The sequence below is a fragment of the Moschus berezovskii genome, chromosome 5 (genome assembly GCF_049115385.1).
Source record: "Moschus berezovskii isolate FMDL1 chromosome 5, NW_MosBer_1.0, whole genome shotgun sequence".
Lineage (NCBI taxonomy): Eukaryota > Metazoa > Chordata > Mammalia > Artiodactyla > Moschidae > Moschus > Moschus berezovskii.
Genome location: NC_142464.1, coordinates 108,934,114 through 108,959,032, shown reverse-complemented (window position 1 = coordinate 108,959,032; position 24,919 = coordinate 108,934,114). Strand labels below are relative to the sequence as shown.

General features: G+C 41.3%; 1 protein-coding gene across 1 annotated transcript in view; it reads right to left on the bottom strand.

Annotated features, from left to right (window-relative positions):
- The window catches only part of CDS1 (CDP-diacylglycerol synthase 1), a 79,855-nt gene that overhangs the window by 39,404 nt on the left and 15,532 nt on the right, over positions 1–24,919 (bottom strand). Inside the window, exons 2-4 of the mRNA XM_088836448.1 lie at positions 22,938–23,065; positions 8,980–9,076; positions 1,374–1,471 (exon numbers count right to left, since the gene is read on the bottom strand). Of these exons, the coding sequence (XP_088692574.1) occupies positions 1,374–1,471; positions 8,980–9,076; positions 22,938–23,065 (323 nt within the window). The remainder of the gene's footprint in view (positions 1–1,373; positions 1,472–8,979; positions 9,077–22,937; positions 23,066–24,919) is intronic.

Here is a 24,919-nt window from a genome sequence, read left to right as displayed (position 1 = left end):
TGCAAAGAGGTGGACACGACTGAGTGACTGAACAACTAATACTTAATCTACCTAACATTCCCTGTACACACTGCCACTCACTCATGAAGAAACTTTCCAGAAGGAAAAATTAGGTGTTCATAAAACCAAGAAACTGTTTTTGACTACTGTAAACCCAAAAGGTGATGCCTATTTTAAAAAGACACTGATACTAATCAAACAACTATTGATATATTCAAAGACATGGACTGTTAATTATGAACTATCATATTATCATGTTTCATGGTCAAGGTCCTGATAACTAAGAAACCTGAAAAAACTTAAAAATATATAAAACATTAAATATTAAAAGCATTTGTTGATTCCTATTCACTAACTTTACATGCAATATTTTCTACATAGAATAATTTTATATGCAGTGCTTCAGGGGCTGGTAACTGCCCTGAAATGTTTAGCAGGGTGCCTTACACACTGACCCCATCAGAGCCTTCCTCTTCCTGTTGCATGTCAGAGATCCTGGGGCCTTCAGGAGACCAACCAGGAGCAGCAAAGGTAAGGTCATCCACCCTCTCACTGTCTTGCTCCCCTAGGCCTATGGGGGCTTTGGAGAAGGCAGGCCAGTCTGCCTACTTGCCCTGGTGCTCAGATGGTAAAGAACCTGCCTGCAGTGCTGGAGACCTGGCTTCGATCCCTGGGATGGGAAGATCCCCTGGAGGACGGCATGGCAACCCACTCCAGTATTCTTGCCTGGAGAATCCCCATGGACAGAGGAGCCTGGCGGGCTAGAGTCGAAGGGGTTGCAAAGAGTCAGACGTGACTGAGCAACTAAGCACAGCACAGGCCAGTCTGCAGGGGTGAGGAAGGGAGAGGAGGAGGGAGACAGACATGCAGTTTGGGCTTTCCTCTCCTGAATCAACCACTTATCACTCAAAAAAGAAAACCCACAACTATTTTCATATCTCATCTTCCAGTCTTTGTAGAAATATCAGGTTTTGTGTATGGTCTCATGTCAACTGAGGAGAAATAAACCAAAAGATTAACATATTTTTTACATTTCACAAAGTGAAACTTTCTGCTAACATTGTAATTATAAAGAGTATAAACATGGGTCCAATATAATGTTGAGGTTTTTAAAAAGAGGACAAAAATAGTGTGTCTATGCAATATAAGTCAGGTATCTGTACAAAGAGTGAAAGATGAAATCTGAAAATAGTTATGTTGAAATGGAAAATTAAAGGTGACTTTATTCTTTCAACATTCAATTGCATTCTTTATATTTCTTTTTACTCAATCTATAAGGTCAACTGGGTAGATACTGGCTGGTCAGGATGCTTCTTTACCAACTTTAGAAAAGAATCAGATTTTCATATCTGAAACAGTTTTAAGTCACTTACCAACTTAGTGTTCTAAACCAAGGTAAGTCATAAGAATGATAGACTCTGTAACCTATGGTGATGATTTCATGGAAGCATTTCACTTGGATGCTTAGAACCTGAAACCAAGAGAAAACATTAACACACAGTTCTTAATGTTTATATTTATGCTTAATTATTTAAAAAGTAACTTGTTGCATGTATTTTAAAAATCTTCAGCTACCCACTTTCAGTTATTCTAAAGATCAGCAAAAATTCAATATTCAACTTCTCTATAATCAACTGATGTCCCAAAGAGGTAAGCAAAACAATGCTTTATTCATTAACATTTGAGAGATCCTTCCCAGGATCTTTAGATCCTGCACTGCACTTTAGAATTTGCAAGGTATAGTCTGGCTGGGGTCACAGCTAACTAGGCTTAATCAATCCCTACTTATTGTTTCATTTCTTGAAGTTGGGTGGCTTTTTCTGTCGATTTTGTTTCTTGAGTTATCCTAGGAAAATGATCCTATGTGAAAATTTGCTTGTATATGTTTATTTTTAACAAGTTGGTATTCTTGCCAAGGATAAAGATCCTATCGGAACAAATGGCTAAAATATCCTTACTGAGTCACTCAGGGGTTTGGCAAGAGATTTTCATTCTTCCCACCATGCCAACTCTCCCTCAGCCAGCAACACACATCTCTGATCAACTCAAGCAGTGCTTCCTTGACATATATTATAAGCAGTCTTCGACATCTGCAGCCCCAATGGCCAGTTAAGTGAGCCTATGCAGTCCTGTCTCCACAGTGTCCAATACACATGCCAAGTAAGTGAGTGAAAGTCGCTCAGTCATGTCCGACTCTTTGCGACCCCATGGACTGTAGCCTGCCAGGCTCCTCTGTCTATGGAATTTTCCAGGCAAGAATACTGGAGTGGGTAGTCATTCCCTTCTCCAAGGGATCTTCCTGACCCAAGGACTGAACCCAGGTCTCCTGCACTGCAGACAGATTCTTTACCATCTGAACCACCAGGGAAGCCCCACACATGCTGAGTAAATGGGCTGATATTCATGAATCCCTTTTTGATGGTCTATGCAGCAGTCCCTCAAACTGCTGCATCCAGCAATCTAGATAAAGGTAATTTCTGAGACTATAGCATTATAACCAGTGTTTGGCTTAAGTCAATTCCAAGACTCAAAGAGCAAATGGAAAGCTGAACACTCATCACCAGAAACTAAGAGATCCAAACCTTTGTCAGTATAGCAGACCAACTTTTCCCACCTCTACCCAAGGTCTTGTTTTGTACAAGAGAATCTACCTAAGGTCTTGTTTTTGTACAGCCCTGCAGCTAAGAATGGACTTTATATCTTTAAAGAGTTAAAAACAAAACCCTAAGATGATATGATGGAGACTCATGTGGCTCCTTAAAGCCTAAAATACTACTATCTGGGCCTTTCCAGAAAGAACTAACCAAACTCCGCTAAAGAGTACACTTTGGGATTTCTTTTTAAGATCACCACAAATCAGCTTTCCCAAACCTGCTGCCCAGGATAGTCTTAGGCTATTTTTCCTCACTATGCCTATTACATGTCCAATGACATACTTAAAAAAAAGTAACTGTGTCCCCTCGGCAAGAAAATATTATGCCAAACTACTATAATTCTTTGAAGAAAAAGTTATAAATGTGTTATAGACACAAGAGGAAATCTAAATACTGTCCTTCAAATAACCTTTGCATATATTATCAAGTCTTTTTTTTTTTTTAACAAGAATAATCGCAGAACAGGGTCAATGCTCAATGTTGGCAAAATGGCAAAGTTATGCTATTTATAGAACCAAGGGCTTTTAAAATATCAAGTGCACTCATGCAATTTCTATGAATACATTTGTTCAAGAACATCCATTAGGTCTATATATGGAATTTCATTCAAAGGAGAAAAAAAGAATTTTTAATATCACACACATGTGTGTACATAGTTGTCATTTACAGCTTATCACTTACAGCTTATCAACAGAATTAATATGGTACTATTGGGAAAATAGAAAACAGAGAATTCAAAATAGAGTAAGAACTGGGTGACCACACAGAAGCTGATATTCCATGCCAACAATACAGGTGGTAATGCACCAATAGGCCTCTGTTGGCCCAATTAATGTGCTAAAAGCATTAAAAACAATTGATACATAAGTGCGTACTCTGCTACTTTGGGCTTCCCTGGTGACTCAGCAGCAAAAAAAAAAAAAAACCACCTGCCAGTCCAGGAGATGTGGGTTCTATCCAGGGGCTGGAAAGATCCCCTGGAGAAGGAAATGGCAACCCACTCCAGTACTCCTGCCTGGGAAATCCCATGGACAGAGGAGCCTGGCGGGCTACAGTCCATGGGGTCACAAAGAGTAGGACACAACTCAGCAACTAAACACCACCACCACTCTTGTCAGTTACTGAAGATTCAGAGAAATAACATGGGATTTTTGTTCTCAGAGAAGAACAGTCTTTCAGGGAGAACACATACAACAACAGTACTGTGTGCAAACAGCCACGTGGATACATGCACAGGCAGACACAGAAACCTGCGGTGAGGGTCGGGACGGGCCGCTGGGGTGAAGGAGGGGGACACACAGAGCCATGTACACAGGAGGGGAGGAGGCTGTAGAGGGAGCCGGGAGTGGTCCAGAGATGCGGGAACACGACGCTGGGATGAGAAGCAAAGAGAGACGAGTCGGGTCACAGCATCACAGGAAACAGCACGAAGGGCTGAGCAAAGGAGCTGGTGCTGATCATGAAAGGACACGACCAGACCTGGGTGTCTGGGGTTAACACGTGGAAAGAACTGATGGGAGAAGCACAAGAAAACAGACAGCAAGGCAGGGAAGATACTACCACCCAGAAGGGTGTGGATGAGTGGCAGAAGAGGACGGAGTACAGGAAATCAGACACATCGAGGAGGTACAACTGACTGGATTTGGTGGCTGAGGAAACAGAGGGGCTAAGAGAGAGAGGAGAACACAGGGTAATACCAGGGAAGGCCTGAGAAGGAGACAGACGTATGCAGAATGGCTGGCAACAGAACACAAGCTCAGACTGGGATATGTTGAGCCTGATCTACAGCACCTACTATGGGTTATCCAAATTAAAGCGCCTATTTTCACTCTGGGAATCTGTTTGAAGAAAATAGCCCTGCATATGAAAAAGCTTTACACTTTAATATGTTCAGGATAAAACTATTCACAATAAAGAAAAACCAGAATATAACCAGAATGTCTAAAAATAACGCATCGATTGCTTATGATGTGCTGCATTCCACTGAGTTGATGAATGTATTAAAGCTAATGGTTACAAGGACTATGTAGCAACACAAAACATCCAATATTTAGTTCAAAAAGGATACAGCATTTAGTCACATTACATACAATTACAATCATGGTTTTCAAAAGAAAAAAGGGTGAAAGGAAATATATCAAATGGCAGTATGAACTGAGTTTTGGTCACTGATGATGGGATTGGGAGTGATTTTTTTAATTATTTATTTTCCAAAGTAATTTTATAAAAAAACTTTATTATTAATATTTTTAAATTAGGTCCAGGGCATGTGAGATCTTAGTTCCCTGACTAGGGATCGAAACCACGTTCCCTGCATTACAAAGCAGATTCTTAACTACTGGACCACCAGGGAAGTCCTTCCAAAGTAATTTTAATAAACATTTATAACTCTCACAATGGGAAATGCACTATTTAAATAATGTGCATTAAAATAATTATTATGGGAGTTTCCAGGAAGAGTTATGGGGAACCTCTTTTATCTGTCACATGTTCCCATTTCCTTCTTAAACAAGATATGCTTTAGTAACTCCATCACTTAGAAAGTGTGATTCCAAGCTGTGACTGCAAAAATTAAAGCACTATAAATAGAAAGTTGAAAAGAAAAAGCTCCTTTTATTTTAAGGAATGTGAGTATGAGTTCCATCTTATAATAGTAGCTATCATTTCCTAGATGTAAGTTTTTAATAAAACTCTCCTGAATTAGTCATTTTTGAATGCTGGTATTATAAGACAAATGCAAGCTAGGTACAATGTGTACTTCTCAAAATATAAAGGACCTCGTTAGGGTTATAAAGGTAAATAAGGCTTTAAAATACAGAGAGTAGTGAGTACCCACAGTGTGTGTGTATGTATAGATCTATCCATGTTCCCTTAACATAAATATCATAAAAAAAGCATGTATATATGCATGTGTACACGTGTGTGCATGCATGTGCAGTAAATCTAAGAGCAATAACAGTTCAAATGTATTTTAACCAGATCTTTAATAGTCTTCTCTGATTAAACTCACCAAAGAAACAACCTGTAATACAATGGCATTTTTCTTTCATAGTAGAAAAACAAAAAAGCCCAAGTACTTTAAATGTGCTTATGATTCTCTTTTTTAGAAAATCAGAATCCAAATATGCAAACTTTTTAAAGGTTTTTTCAATGTTGTCATAAAGGAATGGTTAAGAATTGGTCTCTATCCACAAATTCTGGCCCTTGTTACCACACCAAATAGTTCAGCTTGGAGAGTAATGTCATTTTGTCACTAGGAACCCACCAAACCAACCTGAGTCAGTGCTTCCAGGATACTGGTGGTTTATAATCTTTGATCAAAACTACCTTTGAAAGAGGAATAACAATCCAAATGATCCCTAAAATTTTAAATGGCTCCCCACTGCTTTACAAAATAAATTCTGAACGTCTTCACGTAGTATCTCAAGGGCCTCCAGGATTTGACCCCTAATTACGTTTTCATGGTCAAAGGCCCCAAGCCCCAGGTAAGGTTTCACCTACCCTTTCCTGACACACCCAGCCACTGGGACCTTTGCTCACAGTGCTCACTCCAGCCCAACAGGTCCTCAAGGTCAACTCAAAGATCCTTTCATCCCCAAAGCCTTACTGAGCTCTCTGCCATCACCCCACCTCTCCTTCCCTCAGCTTGACCGCTCACCACACATCACTGGGAAGCGCTCAGCACCCACTCAGCCCTGAAATGTCATCCTGAGACCTCTGGGAGCCCGTGGGGGTTCAGACTCAGAGGACTGGCCCACCCCTCACATCACACCTGGACAGTGCTCACGCCTGCCTACCTGGCTCTCACACTCAGCACCCTCTAGCCTCACAGTAAGTCAGTCCTGTCCATTATCCATCTTTCCTTTGTAAGAAAAAGCTGTAATGTCAGCAAATTAACAGAACAGAGAAAGTAATTTCACATTTTTTTTTAACCTGGATATGCCAAAAAAGTACAAAATTAACAAGAGGATGAAAAGAAAAGTAAATGGGCTTTATGGTCCTTTAAAGAGGCATTCTAAGTCACTTCAGAAGTTGATGGGATTTCTTTTTCAACTGTGTCTGATTTCACTTCAAAACTTCTTTTATTTTCTTAACAAAAACAAAAGGAAAATCATCATATTGCTCCTACAACTTTAGCGCTGTGAATATGAATAAACAGGGGAGGGGAAGGCAGGTACAGGTATTTCTCAGGGTGTCCAGGCAGCCAGAAAACAAACAGGGAGGTAAGACCGTAAGAAGGGACTAAACTAACAGAGATGTGTGCATGCATGCTTATTCGCTCAGTCATGTCTGACTCTTTGTAACCCCTTGGACTGCAGCCCGCCAGGCTCCTCTGTCCATGGAATTTTCCAGGCAAGAATACTGAAAAAATGCCCTGAAAGCGGGGCATCTCTTCCTGTCACTGCCTTGAGTCCAGGCCCCCCGATGTCCCTACAAGGGAGGGTCAGCCCCCCGAGCTCTGAGGGCAGGGCCTTGCCCATCCCTGTGCCTCCAGGGTCTGGCGTGGGAGTGGGTCTGGACCCCCATGGGCTGACAGGGCAGGGCCGAGTTGCCCGGCCCCCACCCTTCCATCCAGGCCTGCGGGACACAGAGGCCGACTCTGTGCCCCGCCATGGCCTGCATCAGGCCCTCAGGGAGCGGTGGGGCTCTGGGGGCCAGGACGCCTGGTCTCACACCACCAGGCAGCCTCATGCCAGCTGGGCCTCAGGGAGCCATAAAGCAGGGTCTGCGGCTCCCGCCAGCTCTGGGGAGTGAGCCTGCCGAATTGGTACTGTGCTCGTCACTGTTTTTTATAAACGAACTCTTGGGGAAAAAAAAAATGTTTAATTTCTAAACATTTTTATTTCAAATATCTTTTCACCCCTTCCGCAAAAAGACATGGGTCAGTACAGCAATTATAAAAAGGAGATACAAACACAAGAGTCAAAAGTCTCCCGCACTGACACTTTACAAAAAACCGGGAATTGTACATGGGTTTTCCAAACAGGACCTGCAGCAGCTACTAATGTCCCTTTACAAGAGTCAAACATGCATATTAATACAGTATATACAGACACCCCATTCTGGAACTAATCTACAGGGACATCCCAACACCCCGCCATCTATCCCCAGAAAAATACCAAAACACATCCAAAGTGCATTTGTTTTGTTTATATCAAAACATCTTTCCCTTTCCCTTTCCCCACCCCACCCTCAGACCCTCCCACCCCATTTAAGATTGGCCTGCAAGTCTATTTTAACCATTTAGTAATTTTTTATAGTTTATGAAAATAAACTATATTTTTCTTCCTCCAGGAAAAGCTGGAGATAACAGATGGATTACCATTTAGTAATTTTTTATAGTTTATGAAAATAAACTATATTTTATCGTGGGTTGTTTCTTCCTCCAGGAGAAGCTGGAGATAACAGATGGATGGAGACAAATGATAAAAAGAAGGGACATCATGCATAACCCTGGAGCAGGCCCTCACTGGTCACTGCTAAACCACGTTCAGAACCCGGGAAGTGATGAATGTGTTTCTCCTTACTTCTACCACTCCGAACTTCAAATGCTTCATGCTTCTTTGTTGATCAAGGTTTTTATATACAGGGAAACCTTGGCTGTGATGATCCTTCCCCTAAGATCTCTGCTTCACCCCGTGATTTCTACTCAGCCTTCAATCACTGTGCTGATGCTGAGAACAGGATAAAGTCCAGGAAGCCTACTAGCACCCCCTCTGCTCTCTTAGCTTCCTATTCTTTTGTCCAGACGCTTATTGCAGCCTGTGATGATATATCCGATCAATTCTTTAGTACGTAGACAGTAAGCTCCAGGAGGGCAGACACAGGTGCACTGTTCTCAGCCCCAATGCACCATTCCCCAGGATAGCCTGGCACAGTTTCGTTTTTGTTTTTTACTGTGCTTTCCCAATAAGATCACAGAGTTTATTTCACTCATTTACTATACTCTTTATTCATATGGCTACCTACATGTCTCTGCCATCAGACTGAGTCTCTTGAAGTCAGGGATCTAGCTGATAGTCACATATGTTGAACTCGTGTGCGTATTTCTTTCTACTGAAAGCATGGCACAGTTTCTGACACAAAGTTGTTTATCAATTATATGTACTTGGTCTCTGCTTAAAGAACACGTTGAATGGCCAATTTGCAAGTGGAAAAGATTAGTCAAGGTCATTTCATAAACCAGAAAATGCCTAAAGGAACTAACTACATTTGCTGTTACCAAGTCTTGAATCACCTTCTTTATCATGACATACTCAAATTACTTCAATATTAATGCTGTAAAAGGAAGCGAGAGATACTTCAGCAAACGCAAAACACTTACAAGAAGCATCAGCATAAAGGATCCCATATAGATGATCAGGAAAAACAACGAAATCATCGTCAGAGTAAGAATCCCACGAATCCACCAGTTTTTCCATCTACAAAGGAAATGTTTGTAAAGTTAGCATCAGTGTATTCTTAAATGTTTGCATGTTGTTTCACTACTAAATTGCCAGACTTAACAGATTTCCCTTAACTACACTTTAGGAATCCCCATGCACCTACTTTGCCTTGTACAATAACAACAATTACCAACCAAGAAACCAAGAGCAACTGCTCAGTCACTGAGAGCCAAAGGAAATGTAGAAACTATATTTGCCAAAAGAAAAAACCAGCTCATGTTCCACATGAATGAGGATGGATCCTCTGAGGCTGGGAAGTGAGGTGGCCAACAAGGATGTCTACACATACCACCTCAGGTCACTCAGATGGGAAGGAGAAGCCAGGTGACAGCCCACTCAAAGGATGTCCATCCTTCGGGGTGGTTGATACAAATGGTAATGATGTTAAGGTCGGGTATAACAGAGAGCATGGCCTTCTAAAGACAAAGTAAAGAAAGGGCAACGCAGAACTGCAACTGGAGAGGCTAGCAATTTCTGGAAAATGAGGAAGGTGTGGGGAAGTCAGGCACTGAGGACAAGGCCAACCTGAAGGTCTCTTTCAGCTCAACTTATTTCAGCCTGTTTTCCTGAGGGACAAAGCCTTCAGCAGCAGGGTATTCTCTTCTCCTTGGCCCTTCGCTGGTTCTTAGAGCAGAGCTCCCCTGAGCAAAAAACCTGGCTGGTCCCTGGTAGCTGAGTGTGACTTGACCTGCTTATCCCTCTGCTGTCAGTAAGGGCCTGGGAAGCCCATATCCCCCCACACAGGGGCATCACACATACCCCCAGTGTACCTTACAAATAGTTGCACTCTTTCTGTGGCTATGTCATGAAAACTGTCAGCAGACTCTGTATGAAACACGCCAGGTTGTTCTAATAACACCTACAGTGTTAATGTTAGTTGCTCAGTTGTGTCTGACTCTTTGCCATCCCATGGACTGTAGCCCACCAGGCTCAGTGGACTGCCATTCCCTTCTCCAGGGGATCTTCCCGATCCAGGGATCGAACCCAGGTCTCCTGCATTGCAGGCAGATTCTTTACTGTTTGAGCTATACTGCTGCTGCTAAGTCGCTTCAGTCGTGTCCAACTCTGTGTGACCCCACAGACAGCAGCCATCCCTAGGATTCTCCAGGCAAGGACACTAGAGTAGGTTGCCATTTCCTTCTCCAATGCATGAAAATGAAAAGTGAAAGTGAAGCCGCTCAGTAGTATCCGACTCTTAGCGACTCCATGGACTGCAGCCTACCAGGCTCCTCCATCCATGGGATTTTCCAGGCAAGAGCACTGGAGTGGGGTGCCATTGCCTTCATAGGGAAGACCTAATAACACCTGTAGAAGGAATAGTCATTGGAAGGACTGATGTTAAAAGCTGAACTTTTAATACTTGATGCAAAGAGCCAACTCATTGGAAAAGACCCTGTTGCTGGGAAATACTGAGGACAGGAGGAGAAGGCGGGAATCAGGGATGAGATGGCTGGATAACGTCACTGACTCAGTGGACCTGAGTAAACTCTGGGAGACAGTGAAGGACAGGGAAGCCTGGTAGGCTGTAGTCCATGGGGCACCAAAGAGTCAGGCATGACTGAGCGACTAAACAACAACATAGAAAGATATGCTTCCTGAATCTAAAATTCCTGCCGTCTGAGTTCATTCACTCTACATTCATTTTACACTCTACTCAATAATTTCTGATTTCTATTAATTCAAATTATAACACTTAAATGATATCACAGACATTTTGACCCAACATATGATAACACATAGGCACACCCTACTCTAAGTATTCTCCACTCTATAACAGAAATACTAGCTGATTCCATTCATTTGTCAAACACTAATTACATTCTCTGTCTTCAGTCACTTTCCTATATAGTATGGATAACCAGATCTACTCTTCTCTCAAAAATCCCTTTGATCCCGTCCTTTCTGCACACAAGACCTAAAATGCCAAGACGAAATCCAAGCTCTTTTAAATTTTTTCAAGGTTTTGCACAAGTTTGTCAAATTGCACTTACTCAACTTTATTTCCCTTTCCTGCTTAACTCCGCACGTAGACTCATACATTTTTCATGAGACTGAAAGCTTTGGGGCTGTGCTGAAAAGCTACAGCTGAAAGATTCCATTTGGCTTTATAGAACGAACTCTTTGAGGATGAATGAATGGATTAGGAAACTGAGCTAGGTTGCAGAGCTAGTCAGAGGTAAATAAAGGACCACAAGCCAGTTTGCGGGTAATGACCCTGTCTTGTTTGCATGAATCTCAGAAAGGTACTTAGCCTTCCTTCATAACTGATTCTCAGACTCAGAATCACTGAGAACATTTTTCAGACAAAGGACACTATCCAAGTGTCAGAAATCAGTCCTTGGCGGGAACTTCAAGGTCCATGTGCACCTCTAACACTAAAGGGCTGGCCTTGAACATCAGCGAACCAGAGGTTGAAACAGAGACCTCCTCTCTTTTATTATACCAATGCTACTCCTCCCAGAAAAACTCCCCAACAAGACCAAAGACTTACTTGCCTTACTGTACTTTAAATGACTCCCAAACCTCCCAAGAAAACCTAATACAAAGTTAAGCACATAAAAATACAGATTTAAACATAATATATATCTATCCACTGATAAGGTAACCAAAAGTTACCTCTCAACAGAGAAGCCCTTAACTCCAAACAGAGCTCTGATATGCACAATGTATGTACCATTGTTACTAAAATCCAGAGGAAAATCTAGTTTCAAACTCAAAATTCTTGACTTCCTTTACCATGCCACCATGATCACCTTAGAGGAAGCCTTAATTTTGAGTCCAAGTCATCATCTCACAGACTGTTTTAGATTAAGGAACTCAGAACCAACAGAGGAGAGCTTCATTCAAGTCGCCTGTCTCCAGGACCTCTGTGAGCTAGAAATGAAATTTCTAAAAACTATATAATTAAGCAGTGTTCTTTGCCTGGAAAATCCCATGGACAGAGGAGCCTAGAGGGCTACAGTCCATGGGGTCGCAAAGCGTTGTACATGACTGAAGCAACTAAACAACAACAAGCAGTGTCCTTAAAAGCAATTATCTAAAGCGATGACACATTTATTGCTCAAATCAGTTATGTGATACACAATGTCTTACTGTTACTACAACTCTTTAGGGGTTTTTATTATAAAAGTAATAAAACAACAAAAAATTTTTTTTCCTTGTGGTACAAGCATCATGAGTTTTCAAAGACCTAGGCTGACTAGGCAGTTCACCTGAGCCAAGAATCACAGCACAGAGGCACTCTTCGAGAACGAACAAGAACTTGATGGGCCATCTAGCAAAGAGTAGGGATTTGGAGAAACCCTATCTACCAGCCTTAGGAGGAAGTGGACAGGAAGTGTGCAGGTTCCCAGAGAGAAGGAAGAGGCATGACAGAGTCCAAGAGCACCGGCAAGCCTATGCCCAGGTATCTTCATGGTCTCTCCCTTCCCTAGTAACACCTGGGCCGCATCATCCTCTGCTGTGAAGAGCTGTTCTGTGGACTGGAGGATGTCCCCTGGCAACGACCTACTAAGCGCTGGCAGCACCCTCTCTTACTGTGACAACCTAAGAAGTCTCTGTGCATGCGTGCTCAGTCGTGTTCGACGCTTTGTGACCCCATGGACTGCAGCCCTCCAGGCTCCTCTGCCCATGAGATTCTCCAGGCAAGAAATACTGGAGTGGGTTGCCATTTCTTCCTCCTGGGGATCTTCCTGACCCCGAGTTCAAACCCGCGGCTCCTGTTATAGGCAGGTGGATTCTTTACCACTGAGCCATCTGGGAAGCCAGACATTGCCAAATGTTCACAGGTTGCGGGGGATGGTACAAAACCCAAGGCATCGCCCCTGGAAAGAATGACTAAGTTAGAGTCACTGCTAAAGAAGCTCTTCACTAAAGGAGAAAGCCAGCCACTTCACTGGCTAATGAATATTCCTTTCTACAGATCCATGCAAAGGTCAAGAAACAGACTGGGACACCTGCCAAGGGACTGAAGACTTTTCAGGCTCCTTCCAGTATCAATGGCTAATGCTCTTTTTGGCATTATATATTAGTCTTAAAAATGAACATAAATCTTGCCCAAGGAATTTCACTTTAAAGATTTCATCTGGACTTTGAACAAGATGGCAGAGTAGGTGGACATGGAGTACCTCTCTCTCCATGAATACCTCAGGGATACACCTTCAGACACACCAGCTGAGAGTAGACAGGAGTACCTGACCGCCGGAAAAGAGTTTATAGGACCACGCCATACTCGGCAGGATGAAGCAAGTAGGGGGGAAAAAGGAGAGTTGGTAGGACTGGATCTGCCCTCAGCAAGTGGGGGAACTGAAGCAGGGGTCCGACCCCCACGACCAGGGAAGAAACAACGGAGGCTGAGAGTGAAGCAGCTGATCCGTGACAGCCCAGATGGAATGAGAATCACACAGACAATCCTCGGTGCAGCCACACCCCCCCGAGACGGGGACGCGTGTTTCCTAGAAGGCACAGCAACTGGGAGCTGGAGCGTGGGGACTGCAGAGCGACCCCAGGGAGAGGTCTGCTGTTGACTGTGGGGAGTTGGCCCGAGGGGACATGAGGGAGGGGACTGTGGTGGGAAATGCCTGTGAAGGAAAATCAGGCAGCCACGGAGGCAAGCCGATACCCTTGAGTCAAGCGCAGGAGAGGCGCCATCACCACAGCCTTTCTCCACACACCTGCACTGCTAGCTGAACAACAGAGAGGCTGGCCATCAAACACCCGACACCCAAACAACAGGGAAGGACCCCAACCAGGGGAGCCCTTTTAGTGCCTTATGCACAGAACACCAGAGCAGGACCCCAGTCAGTGGGGCCCCTTTATGTGCCTGACACACTGAGCAACAGAGGACCCCAGGCTGGGGAGCCTGCAAAGTGCCTGAATGGGCAGAGCAACAGAGAAGGGTTAGCCAAAGAGGCCTTCCGACGGCCAGCCGCCAGAGGCTAGAAAAAGACTCTGAGAGTCCCTTGGACAGCAAGGAGATCCAACTAGTCCATCCTACAGAAAATCAGTCCTGAATATTCATTGGAAGGACTGATGCTGAAGCTGAAACTCCAATACTCTGGCCACCTGATGCGAAGAACTGACTCACTGGAAAGGACCCTGATACTGGGAAAGATTGAAGGCAGAAGGACTAGGGGAGGACAGAGGATGAGATGGCTGGATGGCATCACCGACTCAATGGACATGAGTTTAAGTAAACTCTGGGAGTTGGCAATGGACAGGGAGGCCTGGCGTGCTGCAGTCCATGGGGTCGCAAAGAGTTGGACATGACTGAGCAACTGAACTGAGGGCCATAGCTCCTGAGGCTGAGGCAGTCTGTGTCCCTGTACACTTGGCACCGCCAGGGTTCCCACGACCAAAACAGCTGTGCCACCTTCATGCTCAGTCCTCACTGGGGCAGAGCTGCTACAGGCTAGAAAAAGCCCTAATAGTGATGTATCTCCTGTGACAAGAACCGCTGGCACTCCTGCATAGCCGGTATTGCCAGAGTCCCTGTAATCCAAGCAACCGTGCCACCACCATGCATCCCCACTGGGACAGAGCTGCCAGAGACTAGAAAAAGTCCTGCATCTGTGCACACGGGGTCACTTTGGTCATGGCCAACTCCTTGTGACTCTGTGGACTATGACCTGCCAGGCTTCTCTGTCCAGGGGTTTCTCCAGGCTGCAATACTGGAGTGGGCTGCCATACCCTTCCAGAGCATGATATTTCCTGTTGCCCTAGCATCCGGGTCCCCTGAGTACTTGGTGTTGCCAGGGCCCCCATGATCCAAGCAGCTGCGCCACCCCCGACCTGGCCCTCACTGGGACAGACCCAAGTCCTCCAGGGCAGCCTTAGGAGCAAATGCCTGTGGACAAGCCACATGCAGAGGTGGATATTAAACCACAACTGAAGTCCAGAGGCAGGGTGACTAAGGAAGAAGATCCAAAACCTTCCACCAGCAGTACGAGATGCAGATTAAATCCACACGATCAACTAGGCTGACTCTGTGGCTATGGAATACACGAAAGGACAATGAGAATTCTGACAAAAGACAACACACTAGTTCTGACAACTGTGGACATCAGAGGCAAGACACACAGGAGTAGAACCGGATTAGAGTATGAGCTGCCACGGAAGCAGGTCCAGAGACCAGCAGTATTGGAGAGCAACCTAGGGAGGCGAGGTGAACTGAGACTCCCATCAAGGGAACGGACACTGATGGCAGAGACTCAAGAAAAACATTTGAACATTTATTATTTTTATATTTTGACTTGTTCCGTAGATGCTTCTGGATTTTTCTTTCTTTTCTTTTCCCTCTGTTGTAGTTGTCAATTTAATTAGTACTATTCTATCTATTTAAGCTTTTGAGAATTGTTTAAAGCACATTTTATATTTTTGTTATATACTTCAGCCTCTGTGTTGGGTTTTTACAGTTCTGTGGAGTTTCCCTTTTTTTCTTTCTTTCTCTTTTTTAATTTTAATTAAAAAATTTTTTTAATTCATTATGATTTTTTCTACATTTATTCCTTTGGTTTTTTTTCCTACTGTTCTTTTCCTGTTGCAGTTAATCGTTAATACATATAAATCTTTATCTACCTCTATTAAACTCTGCATTTCTATCAGTTCTTTCTTCTCTTCCTTTTCTTTTATTCACCATATTTGTTAGGTTTGTTTTCATTGCTTTAAAAATGCCCCAGTCAGCATCTTGCTTTAGTTTTGTTTTCCAGTTTATGCTTTAGTTGGTTATGTTCTTAACTGGTGGATATCACTTTTGATTTCCTTTGTTCACTGGGTCAGTCTATTGTACATTTTTTTTTGGACTGTTTTGGTTTTGCTTATGGGTATATACGTATGTGTGTAAATTCCATTATTTTAGTTATTATTTGCCTGATTTTGTAATTGCCATTTGTCTGGGGTGTGCCTTCTGTTTCTCGTTTTTGTGTATTTGTTTTAATCGCATTTAATGCAATAACAAACCACCTGTGGTATCTCCATTTCCAGCCAGAGATCAGGCCCTGAGCCTATGGAGCCAGAGTGCTGACTCCAAGACCCTAGACTCCCAGAGATTCCTAACCCTAGGGAGTACCAAATAGCCAGAACTACCCAGCAAGGATCTCATTCAAAATTGATGGAGAAATCAAAAGCTTTACAGACAAGCAAAAGTTAAGAGAATTTAGTACCAACAAATCAGCTTTACAACAGATGTTAAAGGAATTTACATAGTCAAGAAATACAAGAGAAGAAAAAGATCTAAAAAAAATAAACCCCAAACAATCAAGAAAATGGCAATAGGAACATATATATCAATAATCACTTTAAATGTAAATGGATTAAATGTTCCAACCAAAAGACACAGGCTGGCTGAATGGATACAAAAACCCAAATATATGCTGTCTACAAGAAACCCACTTCAGACCTAAAGACACACATAGACTGAAAGTGAGATGCTGGAAAAAGATATTCCACACAAATGGAAATCAAAGGAAAGCTGGAGTAGCAATCCTCGTATCAGACAAAATCAACCTTAAAATAAAGACTATTACAAGAGGCATGGAAGGACACTCCATAATGATCAAGGGATCGATCCAAGAGGAAGACAACAGACAGTAACACAATAGTAGTAGGGGACTTTAACACCCCACTTACACCAATGGACAGATCATCAAAACAGAAATTAATAAGAAAATACAAGCCTTAAAATGACACATTAGATCAGGTGAATCTCACTGATATCTTCAGGGCATTCTATCCAAATGCAGAAGAATACACTTTCTTCTCAAGTGCATATGGAACATTTTCCAGGACAGACCACATCTTGGGTCACAAATCAAACCTCAGTAAATTTAAGAAAACTGAAATAATATCAAGCCTCTTTTCTGACCACAATGCTATGAGACTAGATATCAATTATAAGAAAAAAAACTGTAAAAATACAAACACATGGAAATTAAATAATATGTTTTTAAATAATGAACAGGTTACTGAAAAAAATCAAAAGAGAAATTAAAAAAAAATTCCTAGAAACAAATGACAATGAAAACACACCAACTCAAAACCTATAGTTTGCAGCAAAAGCAGTTGTAAGAGGGCAGTCTTATCGCAATACAATCCTACCTCAAGAAACAAGAAAAACATTAAATAGATAACCTAACTTTACACCTGAAACAACTGGAAAAAGAACAACAACAAAAAAATCCCAAAGTTGGCAGAAGGAAAGAAACCATAAAGATCAGAGCAGAAATAAATGAAAGAAACAATAGTAAAGATTAATAAAACTAAAAAAAAAAAAAGATTAATAAAACTAAAAGCTGGTTCTTTGAGAAGATAAACAAAATAGACAAATTTTTAGCCAGACTCATTAAGAAAAAAAAGAGAGAAGAATCAAACCTACAAAATTAGAAGTGAAAAAGAAGAGGTTACAACAGACAACGCAGAAATACAAAGGATTATAAGAGACTACTATGAGCAACTATATGGCAATTAAACGGAAAACCTGAAAGCAGTGGGCAGATTCTTAGAAAACTTCAATCTTCCAAGACCGAACCAGGAAGAAACAGAAATTATGAACAACCCAGTTATAAGCACTGAAATCAAAACTGTGATAAAAAACCTCCCAAAAAACAAATGCCCAGGGCCAGATGGCTTCACAGGTGAATTCTGTCAAACATTTAGAGACGAGCTAATGCCTATCCTTCCAAAACTCTTTCAAAAAATTTCAGAGAAAGGAACACTTCCAAACACATTCTACGCCCGATAACAAAACCATCACCCTGATACCAAAACCAGACAAAGACAACACACAAAAAGAAAATTACAGGCCAATATCACTGATGATGGCATCACTGACTCCATGGACATGAGTTTCAGCAAGCTCCGGGAGTTGGTGATGGACATGGAAGCCTGGCATGCTGCAGTCCGTGGGGTCACAAAGAGTTGGACACACCCGAGTGACTGAACTAAACTGACTGATCACTGATGAATACAGATGCAAAAATCCTCAACAAAATTCTAGCAAACAGAATTCAACAACACATTAAAAGCTTATATACCAGGATCAAGTCAGGTTATTCCAGGGATTCAAGGACTCTTTAATATACACAAATCAATCAATGTGATACATCGTATTAACAAATTGAAAGACCATATGATAATCTCAATAGATTCAGAAAAAGCCTTTGACAAAATTCAGCAACCATTTATGATTAAAAAAAAGACTTCAAAAAATGGGCATAGTAGGAACCTACTTCAACATAGTAAAGGCCATATATGATAAGCCCACAGCAAACATTATTTTCAATGGTGAAAAACTGAAAGCATTCCCTCTAAGATCAGGAATAAGAAAAGGGTTCCCACTCTCACACTATCATTCAACATAGTTTTGGAAGTCCTGCTGCTGCTAAGTCGCATCAGTCGTGTCCTATTCTGTGCAACCCCACAGACAGCAGCCCACCAGGCTCCACCGTCCCGGGGATTCTCCGGGCAAGAACACTGGAGTGGGTTGCCATTTCCTTCTCCAATGCATGAAAGTGAAAAGTGAAAGTAAAGTTGCTCAGTCGTGTCCGACTCTTAGCGACCCCACGGACTGTAGCCCACCAGGCTCCCCTGTCCATGGAATTTTCCAGGCAAGAGTACTGGAGTGGGTTGTCATTGCCTTCTCCTTGGAAGTCCTAGGTATAGCAATCAGAGAAGAAAAAGAAATAAAGGAACCCAGATCAGAAAAGAAGTTTAAAATTCTCACAGTTTGCAGATGACATGATATTAAACATAGAAAACCCTAAGGATAGCATCAGAAAATTACTAGAGCTAATCAGTGAATTCAGCAAAGTGTCAGGATACAAAATCAATACACAGAAATCACTTGCCTTCCTATATATTAACAATGAATAATCAGAAAGAAAAATCAAGGACTCAATCCCATTCACTTTTGCAACAAAAAGAATAAAATATCTAGGAACAAACTTACCTAAGGAAACAAAAGAACTATATGTATAAAATTATAAGACACTGATGAAAGAAATCAAAGATGACATAAACAGATGGAGAAACATTCCATGTTCCTGGGTAGGAAGAAGCAATATTGTGAAAATGACTATTCTACCAAATGCAAACTACAGATTCAATGTGATCCCTGTCAAATTACCAATGGCGTTTTTCACAGAAATAGAAAAAAATTTTCACAATTCATATGGAAACACAAAAGACCCCAAATAGCCAAAGCAGTCTTGAGAAACAAGAATGGATCTGGAGGAATTAACCTTCCCGACTTCAGACTATACTACAAAGCCACAGTCATCAAGACAGTATGGTACTGGCACAAAAATAGAAATATAGACCAATGGAACACAATAGAGAGCCCAGAGATAAACCCACGCACCTATGAGTACCTGATTTTTACAAAGGAAGCAAGAATATACAATGGGGCCAAGACAGCCTCTTCAATAAATGGTGCTGGGAAAACTGGACAGTTATATGTAAAAGAATGAAACTGGAACACCTTCTAATGCCACACACAAAGATAAACAAAATGGATTAAAGACGTAAATGGAAGACCAAAAACTATAAAACTCTCAGAAGAAAACATAGGCAGAACACTCAAGGACATAAATCAAAGCAAAATCCTCTATGACCCACCTCCTAGAGTAATGGAAATAAAAACAAAAGTAAACAATTGGGACCTATTTCAACTTAAAAGTTTCTGCACAGCAAAGGAAACTATAAACACAGTGAAAAGACAAACCTCAGAATGGGAGAAAATGATAGCAAATGAAACATCCAACAAAGGATTAATCCCCAAAATATACAAGCAGCTCATATAACTCAATACCAAAAAACAAACAACCCAATCAAAAAGTGGGAAAAAGACCTAAACAGACATTTCTCCAAAGAAGACATACAGACAGCTAACAAACACATGAAAAGATGCTCAACATCTAGATCTAGCAAAATGCAAATCAAAACTACAGTGAGATACCAACCAACTCACACCAGTCAGAATGGCCATCATAAAAAAGTCAACAAACAATAAATGCTGGAGAGGGTGTGGAGAAAAGGGAACCTTCTGCTGGTGGGAATATAAATTGATAGAGTCACTATGGAAGATGGTATGGAGATTCCTTAAAAAACTAGGGGGAAAAAACACCACACCATATGACCCAGCAATCCCACTACTAGTTATATATCCTGAAGAAACCAAAATTGAAAAAGACACACGTACCCCAATATTCATTGCAGCACTATTTACAACAGCCAGAACATGGAAGCAACCTAGATGTCCGTCGACAGATAAATGGATGAATCTGTGGTGCATATACAATGGAATATTACTCAGCCATAAAAAGGAACACCTCTGAGTCAGTTCTAATGAGGCAGATGAACCGAGAGCCTATTATACAGAGTGAAGTCAGTCAGAAAGAGAAAGATGAATATTGTGTATTAACAGAAATATATGGAATCTAGAAAGATGGTACCTATGAATTTATTTGCAGGGGAGCAATGGAGAAATAGAGAACAGACTAATGGACATGGGGTGGTGGGGGAGAAGGAGAGGGTATGCATGGAGAGAGTAACATGGAAACTTACATTACCACGTGTAAAACAGACAGCCAGTGGGAATTTGCTGTATGACTCAGGGAACTCAAACGGGGGCTCTGTAACAACCTAGAGGGGTGGGATGGGCGAGAGGTTCAGGAGGGAGGCAACATGTGTATCCCTATGGCTGATCCGTGTTGGTATTTGTCAGAAAACAACAAAATTCTGTAAAGCAATTATCCTTCAATTAAAAATAAAATTTTAAAAATTTATCTGAAGAAAATAATTATGGATTTCTACATAAAAGTCAGCTATAAAAACACACATTTAAAGCAGAGTTGGTTTTAATTGTGAAAATTCAGAAATTGGCTAACTGTCTAGCAACATTTGTTTAGTTAAGTAAATTGAACTATAGCTGTACAAGGAATATATCATGCAGCCATTCAAGTATTTACATATATTTAAGGATGTTGTTCCTGATACCATGGAATGAAAATGAAAATAGCAAGGCAGAAAGGAGTACAATGCTGCTTTTACATTACACACACAGGCACACACATGCACACAGTGCAAAAAAAGTTTCAAAGATAAACATCACAGTATTTTCATCAGTAATGTCTCAGCTGCAGGGTTACAGGGTTTTTTTCTGCAACCCAGGTACATTTCTTATGCAATTAGTAGTTTTACTCCTTTGCATCTACAACTTCTAAATCTTTGCAAGGCAGACTATTTGGAGGTATTAAATAAAAAGAGGCTAACATGTGTAAAACATAGATTTTAAAATATTCACTTAATTTTTACAGAAGTTTCTTGAGAAGATTCAAAGTAGTCATTTATTATCTGCTGTTTATTTTTTTAAAGTGAAATCTTTCATGAATACAGTGCAATGCTTTGCTTCAGAATGTGGCTCTATCGCTTGCTGGCTACATGACCCTGGATATGACACATATCTGTGCTTCAGTTTCTCCATTTATACAACAGGTATAATATAACCATACCTGTGTTACAGGGTTGATGTGATAGTAAATTAGTCAACACAAGTAAAGTGCTTGGAGAAGCACCTAGCAAATATACATGGTTAATAAATACCAGCTACTACTACCTGCTATTGTTGCTTTATGCCAGGAAAAAAAAATATTAAGGAAAATCTTGTTATGAACGACACACAGGAATCCAGCATTATTCTTATATAACATCAACAAAGAAAAAAATCCAGATCCAAAATAGACCAGGGGAGATTTTAAAGCAAAGGTACAACTGTGAACTAGGTCATGAAAACAACTGGGAACAAGAAATAGTAAAATAATAATCACACTTTTAATAAGGGACAGCAAAAATTTTTTCTGTTGGCTAAAAAACATGAAAACTTTGCCTTGAACTGGTTTATTCTAATATGGCTATCCTCTAGGAAATTAAAAATCAGAGAAGCTCATATTTTATTTACTAGATATGACTAAATCAGTATTTTTCAAACTTCAAGTTATGACCCATGGGTAGTAAAAATCAATTTAGTAATCCAGCATTTTTGGTCCAAGAACCTAGAAGAGTTATCAAAAATAAGAGAAATCAGAGTACATCACACACAGTTATGGCAAGAATTGCTTCATAACATTTTTGCAGCAGTTAAAATATAATTTGTGTCTCTCTTGGGGCATGGGGGAAAACAGACCTCTTATTGTGTGTCACAGTATTAAGAAATTAAAGAAAGAATGTTCTGTACCAATATTTAAGATTTTATATGTTCATCTGGGTAACAGATTACACTTATTTTGTCTTTATAAATTTTATAATTCATATTACAATGGAGGGCAACATAAAATTAGGTTATTAGACATTTAAAGGTATAACAGAAATACAAAATGGTAAAGTGTTGTGGAGTCTTGGACAATGATTTTAAATTCCATTAGAAGGAAAAAAATTACCTATTTCCATCTGGCATTTGAAAACAAAGGATACAGGATACAGAATTTTCTTTATTAGATGCCCCAGTATCAGAAAAGGCAACTTGATGTGAAAAATGGGTCACTGGCTTCAGAAACCCGGCAGACAAGGGCAGAAATGCCAGGTCCACAACTTGTTAGCTTTATAACATTCACCAGCTAACCTCTCAGACTTGGTTTTCTGAAACTTAAGAATTTAAAGATTAATGAAAGGATGTATATCAAGCCTCCAACACTGTGCTCATATATGGTGAAAAATGTAAAAATCTTCTCTCATAGCTCTAAAACTCACAACAAGTGAAATTTCTTATATCAGTGTAAGAAATGGTCCAGGATAACCTCACAGCTTATCTTGTTCACCCTTCAGATTGACCTTCAACCAATCGTACCTTGAAGACAAACCAGACAGAGCTTTCTTGAGGATCTCAGGGGTTCTATCTAGGGATGGTGGGATTTCTGGAATATCAGAATCTGTTCTGGAATCCAAGTCTCCATATCTGTCATCAATATCTGTTTCCTAAAATTAAAGAAAAAAGAAAATCACTTTGCAAAATAAAAGGGAAAAAAGTGCATGCTTGCCAATACATCTATTTATTGCTCAGAGTTCAGTTCAGTTCAGTTCATTTCAGTCGCTCAGTCGTGTCCGACTCTCCGCGACCCCATAAATCACAGCACGCCAGGCCTCCCTGTCCATCACCAACTCCCGGAGTTCACTCAAACTCATGTCCACAGAGTTGGTGATGCCATCCAGCCATCTCATTCTCTGTCGTCCCCTTCTCCTCCCGCCCCCAACCTTTCCTAGCATCAGAGTCTTTTCCAGTGAGTCAACTTGTCGCATGAGGTGGCCAAAGTATTTGCTCAGAGTACCAACTCTCATTTCCATAGCTTAAAAAAAAAAACTATTATCTTGAATATGCAAGCACTGTTGGACATCCTAGTTAGTAAAGTTCCTGCTAAAGTCTATCAACATAAAAGATTAATATAAACAAAAAACACAAAATGAAACTTCTATATTATCTAAATCAGAAATTTACCACAGAATCAAATATTTATTGTTTCTCTGCTTAACATAAAATATAGTGTTTGTGTTACTGTAGATTCTGATCGATGGTACGTGAGTGAGCGAGTGAGTGAAGTCGCTCAGTTATGTCCAACTCTCTACAACCCCACTGTACATGGTACACAGTCTCTTTTTTATTTGACTGCAATCAAAGCATCTCCGATAGGAGTAATATCTTACATCGGCATGGCATTTTAGATAGATACATAGATAGTGAAGCTGAACCTGACCTCTGTACCTGTACCCCAACACTGAATTAAATCTCTGAGACTTCTGGGTGAAGTTAAAAAAGAACAGCTTTACTGCTTTGCCAGGCAAAGGAAGTCACAGCAGCCTAATGCCCTCAAAATCGTGTGTCCCAACTTCGAGAGAGTAGTGAGAAGTTTTATAGTTATGGGGTGTGATCAACTTGTGGACATTCTCGCAACTGGTTGGTGGTAAGTAGGGTCAGCATCATCAACCTTCAGGTTCCAACTGGTCTGGGGTCTGTGTGCTTGCGGGCAGCGTACCCTCACTAATCATTAACTTCTCCCACCTGGCGGGGGTTTCAGTATCTGCACGACAGCTCAAAGATACTGCCATGGGTATCCCTTACTGGGGAACCAGGACCTTGCCCCAAGGCTGCACTATTGTTTCTCTTGACTGTTTCTCCCCTGTCTTGCATCCCCTCCCTTTCCTAATTAACAACTGCTTGAATCTGGCTGTTGGAACTCAGTGAAGATCAGGGAGGCTGAATGAAGGCTATTTCCTGTAATCAGATGAATGGGGGACACACAAAGGCTCTGTGCCCGGGAGTCCTACAGGGCCCTGCTAGGTATCAATAGATAGGTATAAATATGTAGATATACATACCCACACACATATACAGATAAATAAATATATATTCATATAAAAAGAGATCAAATCAGTCAATCTTAGGAGTCCTTTAGAGGAAATCAACCCTGAATATTCACTGGAAGGACTGATGCTAAAGCTGAAGCTTCAATACTTTGGCCACCTGAGGTGAAGAGCCAACTCATTGGAAAAGACCCTGATGCTGGGAAAGACTTAAGGCAAGAGGAGAAGGGGATGACAGAGGATGAGATGGTTGCAGGGCATCACTGACTCAATGGACATGAGTTGGAGCAAACTCCAGGAGATGATGAAGGACAGGGAAGCCTGGCGTGCTGCAGGCCATGTGGTAGCAAAGAGTGGGATGCGACTTAGCAACTGAACGACAATATACATATAATTATTCTAAACACTCAAACTTCCGTCATTTTATTAGATCCTCAAGAGATAATCCTGGCCATGACGGTGGAGTACAAAATC